The sequence below is a fragment of the Chlorella variabilis genome, assembly GCF_000147415.1.
Source record: "Chlorella variabilis unplaced genomic scaffold CHLNCscaffold_30, whole genome shotgun sequence".
Classification (NCBI taxonomy): domain Eukaryota; kingdom Viridiplantae; phylum Chlorophyta; class Trebouxiophyceae; order Chlorellales; family Chlorellaceae; genus Chlorella; species Chlorella variabilis.
The window spans coordinates 397,309-403,194 of record NW_005435058.1 but is presented as its reverse complement, the minus strand read 5'-3'; the positions used below and the strand labels follow the sequence as shown (position 1 = coordinate 403,194).

At 69.8% G+C, this 5,886-nt stretch overlaps 2 protein-coding genes across 2 annotated transcripts in view; both read right to left on the bottom strand.

Moving 5' to 3' along the window:
- The window catches only part of CHLNCDRAFT_37436 (hypothetical protein), a gene marked incomplete at both ends in the record, with an annotated part of 5,967 nt that extends 2,036 nt beyond the window's left edge, over nucleotides 1-3,931 (bottom strand). Inside the window, 9 exons of the mRNA XM_005843442.1 lie at nucleotides 272-366; nucleotides 688-742; nucleotides 1,020-1,081; nucleotides 1,365-1,445; nucleotides 1,669-1,779; nucleotides 2,094-2,214; nucleotides 2,673-2,769; nucleotides 3,140-3,209; nucleotides 3,586-3,931. Of these exons, the coding sequence (XP_005843504.1) occupies nucleotides 272-366; nucleotides 688-742; nucleotides 1,020-1,081; nucleotides 1,365-1,445; nucleotides 1,669-1,779; nucleotides 2,094-2,214; nucleotides 2,673-2,769; nucleotides 3,140-3,209; nucleotides 3,586-3,931 (1,038 nt within the window). The remainder of the gene's footprint in view (nucleotides 1-271; nucleotides 367-687; nucleotides 743-1,019; nucleotides 1,082-1,364; nucleotides 1,446-1,668; nucleotides 1,780-2,093; nucleotides 2,215-2,672; nucleotides 2,770-3,139; nucleotides 3,210-3,585) is intronic.
- A 791-nt stretch (nucleotides 3,932-4,722) lies between these two features.
- Nucleotides 4,723-5,886, bottom strand: part of CHLNCDRAFT_141034 (hypothetical protein) — a gene marked incomplete at both ends in the record, with an annotated part of 5,571 nt that continues 4,407 nt past the window's right edge. Inside the window, 4 exons of the mRNA XM_005843441.1 lie at nucleotides 4,723-4,816; nucleotides 5,094-5,191; nucleotides 5,350-5,394; nucleotides 5,587-5,642. Coding sequence (XP_005843503.1) covers nucleotides 4,723-4,816; nucleotides 5,094-5,191; nucleotides 5,350-5,394; nucleotides 5,587-5,642 — 293 coding nt within the window. The remainder of the gene's footprint in view (nucleotides 4,817-5,093; nucleotides 5,192-5,349; nucleotides 5,395-5,586; nucleotides 5,643-5,886) is intronic.

Here is a 5,886-nt window from a genome sequence, read left to right as displayed (position 1 = left end):
GGGTACCAGGCAGGCAGGTGGCGGCGGCGGGAAGGTTTTGTGTGCGGTGTGCAGGCGCCAGCTGCAGCTCAATGCAAGCAAGACGGGAGGAGAGCAAGGCAGAACAAACGAAGGTCCAGCCGAAGCCGAGGCTTGGCTGGCGGGGCGCGCGTGCCAAGCAGCCGGAGCGGGGGTCAGGGCGGCTGCTGGCCCCAGGGGCACGCATCACCGCCAGCCAGCCAGCCAGCTCAGCCTGCCAGCTCAGCCTGCCAGCTCAGCATGCCAGCCCCACCTCTGCGCCGTCCTTGCTGCCCGCGATGGCCGTGCGCTTGCGCACCCCCGCCGTATCGACAAGCTTGAACTTGCTGCCGTCTGTGAGTACCAGGTCTGTGTTGGGTGGCAGGCAGGGAGGGCGACAGGCTTGGGAGCAGGGGAGATGGATACAGGTACAGGTGAAAAGGTGGGGAAGAAGCCTCCAAAACCGAGGCTTAAACTTCCCGGTTTGGCGTCTAGCAGAAAAGGCAGAGAGGCAGACGGCAGCGGGGGCCCGGCTGGCTGGGCCAGCAGACGCGCAGGGACAGCAAGGCAAAGCAGGAGGAAAGGAGAAGACAGGGGGCGAAGGAAGAAGGCAGGGGGCAGGAGAGCAAGGTGAAGCAGGAGGAAAGGGAGGAGGCAGGGGGCAGGGCAAGAGAGGGACACACACCCCACCTGTGTCAATCGCGTCGCGCGTCGTGCCCGCCATGCTGCTCACGATGGAGCGCTCCTGCGGCAGGTGAGGGGAGGCGGGGCAGGGGGCTGGGTCAGGGTCACGGGCAGGGGGCAGGGGCTGGGTCAGGGTCAGGGGCTGGGTCCAAGCAGCCCGCAGGCACGCCGCCCCCGCTGCGCGGCGCCGCGGTGCAGGCCTGCTGTGCAGGCAACGTGCCCTCTCCGCCTCCGCCTCCTCCTCCACCGCCGGCACTCCCTGCTCCCCTCCCTCCTCCTGCGCCGCCTCCGAAAGGTGAAACCGCCGCCGCCCACCGGTGTCTGGCGTGCCCGCTCACCTCCCCCACCAGCGCATTCAGCAGGCTGCTCTTTCCAACGTTGGGCCGCCCGATGATGGCCACTGCAGCAGGTCGCAGAGGCAGGGGGTAGCCAGGGGGAGGCGCAGCGGGGGCGGGGGTCAGGGGCCAGAAAGAGCCGTAACGGCGGCAGCGCCCCAAGCACCAAGCTTCTTAAAGCCGCCACCTTCCCAACTCCTCCTAGCCTGACGGCGCCCAAACACAGCACCGCCACTATCCGCACACAGCCCCCACCACACCAAAAACGCCACCACCACGCCACCACCACCACCACCACCACCCCCACTACCGCCGCCGCCACCTTCTCACCTGACAGCGCCTCCGCACCCTCCAGCCGGTCTGCGGCCTCCGCCAGGGTGGGCGGCGGAGGCAGCGCAGCCGCCAGCCGCTCCATCAGCTCTCCTGTGCCTGCGGGGGTGAGGGTAAGGTGGGAGGGAGGGAGGGAGGGAGGAGGGGCAGGGGCAGCAGTGGGTGCCGGGCTGACGGTCGAGCGGTGCCGGCGAAGAAAGAAGCTCCACTGATGTGAGTCCAGCACATGCGGGACAGATTGTCCGATGCAGCCTGTACTGCGGCATGTGCCGCATCTATCCTGGTTGGGTGCCGCAACCTGTACCGCCCCCCCGTACCGCACCTGAGCCGCTGATGGCGGACACCGCAATGGGCTCCAGCCCGCTGCCCCAGAATTCGGCCGCCTGCAGGTCGGCTTTTGCCGCATTCTCGCATTTGTTAACGGCCAGAATGACTGCAGGAGGTGGGGGGCAGGGGAGGAGGCGCAAGGGAGGGTATGGAGGGAGAGGGTCAGGCTAGGGGAGGTAAACGGGGCTGCGGGAAAGGCACCTGTTCAGCACCGCTGCAGCTGCAGGGCAGAGCGGTCGGGAGAGGGGCGGCCTAGAGGAGGCCGGCGGCAGGGGGCCGGCAGCGCTGACGTGGTGGCGCTGCGCCGACGGCGGCACGCCGCTCGGGCGGTGTCCGCCTCTTGATCATCTGCCTACACTCTCCCAGCTCCCAGCCCAGCAACACAGCCCAGGATCCAGGAACAAGGCGGGCCGCCCGCACCTGGCTTGTTGGGGTGCATGCGCCGCAGCCAGGCCTGGATCTCCTCATCGGCCGAGGTGCCGCCCGTCTGCGGGAGGAAAGCACGGCAGGCCGGGTTTGCAGCCGGAAGGAAGGGGCGGGCCTTGGCACGGGGCCGGCGGAAGGGCCTGGTGCCAGCAGCGCGATGCCCACAAAGCGCCCGGCAGCCAGCCCGATCATCCGGTGGCAAGGGCAGCGGTACCGTGGCAGCAGTGCGGTGGCAGTACATGCAGCAGTACAATGAGCGGTACAGCGCAGCGCAGCGCGTGCCTGCCCATCCACCACCAGCACCAGCGCATCCGCCTCCTCCACCGCCGCCGCCGCCTGGCGCTCGATGGCGGCGGGAAGCCCCGCTGCGCTGATGCTGTGCCGCGCAACCTCCTGCAAACAGTGGGGTGAGGGTGGGGGCGGGGGGAGAGGGGGCGAGGGGCGTCGAGGAGGAGTCCCCAAGGCCCATCCCAGCCGGCCCCCGCTCCAAACCCGGCCAGCTAACAGACGGCCAGGCGGTACGGCTGGAAACCCAGGTCGAAGCTGGTAGGCATGGGAGGAAAGTGCGGCCACCTGCTGCTCCTTGGGCAGCTTCTCGGCGTCGCTCATGAGGCCACCCGTATCCACCAGCAGGAACTCGTGGTCCCCCCAGAAGGCGCGGGTATACAGCCTGCGGTACCATGGTGGGTACAAGGGAAGGTGGTACTGCAAAGCGCGGAATCCATTGGCGCAGCCCTGCCCGCACACGCGGGCGCGCATGGCGCCGCCCCGGCGACCAGCGTCTCCCACAGGGCCCCCACACCAGGGAACCGAGAAACGGGAGGAAGGCAGGAGGGAGAAAGAAGCAGGCCCACTAGCAGAGGAAGGCGGGAGGAAAGGAGGAAGCGGGACGGCAGGCCCACGAGGGAAAGAGGGAAGGAAGCAGGGAGCAGCTCCACACGAGGGAAGGAACGGGAGGATGGGAGGAACACGGAAAGCAGGAGGACATGAGGACAATGGAAGGCGGGAGGAAAGGAGGAAAAGGAAGAAAGCAGGCCCACCTGTCGCGCGTCACTCCCGGGTAGTCATACACAATTGCCACCTGCCTGCCCACGATTCGGTTGAACAGGGCTGCGCAGGCGAGGGCGGGGTGGAGGGGAGAGGAGGGAGGGGAGCGGGTGGATGAGGCGCACGCAGGCGAGCGGCAGGGAGGGAGGGAGGGGAGGCGGGCAGGCGAGACGCGCGCAGGGCAGCGCGGCTCAGAAGCGGCGGCGGCGGCGGCGGCGGGCAGAGGCAGGAGGAGAGGGCGGGGGCGGAGCGTGCGTGGGAGCAGCCAGCCGCCGGCAGCAGCGAGGGGAAGGCCCGCCCCGCCGCCACGCGCCAGGCCGGCGCAAGCCGCTTGACCGCCACCGCTCGCTCGGGGCAGGCCTGGCAGGATCCAGCAGGGCCCAGCAGGCGCAGCAGGCACAGCGTGCCACCTCAGCGCCACCTCAGCGCCGGCCCTCACCCGACTTGCCCACGTTGGGCCTGCCCACGATCGCCACCTTGGGAAGCAGCTCATCAGGCACTTGAGGCCCCAGGCCGCCGCCGGCGGCGCCGCCGCCCGGCGCAGCACGGTCCCGCCGCCGCCGCCCGCCCGGCCCCGCCGCCGCCACCTCGCCCGCTGCCTCTGTGGCGGCCGCGGCGGAGTAGGCGTCCCGCCGCTGCTGCTTCTGGCGGCGCCGTGCCTCCAGCACTTCCTCTGCCCCAGCCCCAAACTCCAGGAAGCCGTCGCCTGTGCCCAGGTCGCCGTCACCCCCCGCCTCGGCGAACCCTGCCAGCTCAGCGTCCAGCTCAGCATCCAGCCGCAGCATCTGGTCTGCGGGCGGGGGAAGGTTCGGCGGCAGGCGAGGCAAAGACTATGCTATGCTATACCCTGAGGCAAGGTGAGGCGGCGAGGCGAGAACTGCAAAGCAAACTCTGCGCACGCCTCTTGATTGCTGGGCGCGGCGTGCCGAGAAGGGCAGGCGGCGGTGCAGGCGGCAGCGGCGCTGCGGCGGCGGTCACGCCAGGCAGGCAGCCAGCCAGCCCCCGCTGTCCTGTTGCAGGCAGGCAGGCAGGCAGGCAGGCAGGCAGGCAGGCAGGCATACGGGCAGGCGGGCAGGATACCAGGCGGTACCGGCGCTGACCTGGCGTCCACTCATCCGACTCCGCCAGCGCCCCCAGCTTCCGGCTGATCGCCTCCGCCAGCGCGTCCACCTGCTGCTGCTGCCGCTCAGACAGGGCCGCAGCCTGCGCCGCCGACTGATGGCGCTCGCCCGCCAGGGAGGCGGCGCCGCCCTCGTCGTCTGCCGCCGGCGGCGGCGGCGCCGCCATCTCGTCGGCCTTGCGCCCGCGGCGGCCGCCGTGGCGTGCGGGCCCCGCCGCGGCGCAAGCCGGCGGCGCGCGGCGCAGGCGCCGCGGGCGGCCGCCGCAGACGGCCGGCCCGGCTCCGGCCAGGCCGCCGCCGCCGCGCATCACCAGGCTCGCTGCGTGTAGCGTCATGTGCCGCTAGACAATCTATCCCAGTAAAGCTCTTTATTGGCCCGACGGGTGCCCTTCAGGACTTGGGTTTAGGGCCGCCAGCTGTCGGTCAAAGGGCGGTCAAAGGTCGGTCAAACGGCGGTCAGCCGTCGAACCTGTCGTTGCCCTGCTGCACTTCCTCCTTGGCCAGGCGCTGGGCCTCGTGGAACATGTAGTTGGAGAGGCCACGCACAGCACTGCAGAGGGGGGGCAGGGGGGAGGCAGGCGCAGGGAGGGCGTGGGCAGATGTTTGTTTCCCCCAGCGCACAGCACTGTAGGGGTTCAGCAGGGGCCAACCGGCAGCCTCTCCGCTCACGCCTCCTGCTGCTACCCTTTCTTCTGAGGCCAGCACCACCAGCCAGCACCACCAGCACCAGCAGCGACAGCAGAACCACCAGCCAGCGGCAGCAGCGGCAGCAGCGGCAGCAGCGGCAGCAGCAGCGGCAGCAGCTGGAGCAGGCATCGCCCACTCACGCCTCCTTCTGCTCCTCAATCTTCTGCGGGTCGGTCTCGTCCTTGTTCTTCTTGAACGCCTGCCGCACCTGGTCGCGCAGCACCCGCCGGTTGCCACCCTGCAAAACATCGTTTATAACACAACACGGTAAAGGGGCTGCGGCGTGTGGCGAAGCGGGCCGGGCGGCGGGCTGGCGGCGGCGTGGGCACAAGGAGCGGCGCGGCAAGCAGGCAGCACAGCAACAGGTGCGGCCAGGGTGCAGCGAGACGGACCCACCTGCGTGCTGATGTAGTCGGCGAGGCGCAGGCAGTCGCGATAGAGCTGCAGCAGGGGAGCAGCGACAATGTCGAGCAACTGCCGCTGGCGGCGCCCGCCGCCGCCAGAGCCGCCGCTGCCAGTGGCGCATATGCGGGCGGCGATGGGTCCGATCCTAGCGCGGCCACTCAGCCGTGCCGGGACTGGCCAGGGAGGCCTCTCCGCCGGCCCATGCATGCGAGTTTGGCCGCCCATCACCTTGAGCACCGTGAACTGGCTCTTGTCAAGCATGTGCCACCGATCCTCGAGACTTGCTGTGCACGATGGATGGACGCCGCCCGTCAACTGTGCAAAAACGGTGCGACACGAAAGAGCGCGTCTGCGACAAGGCTGTGGGGCTCGCCGGCAGATCGGAAAGCCTGCCAGTGCACGTGAGAGCCGAAGGTTGCTCGTTTTGTGGCATCGCATGGGGTGCTGACATGTCCGCCGGCTCAGCGGTGCCGCCGCCCCGCCACAAACCGAGAAGAGCAGCGACCGACTGGCGGCATTCGCAATCCA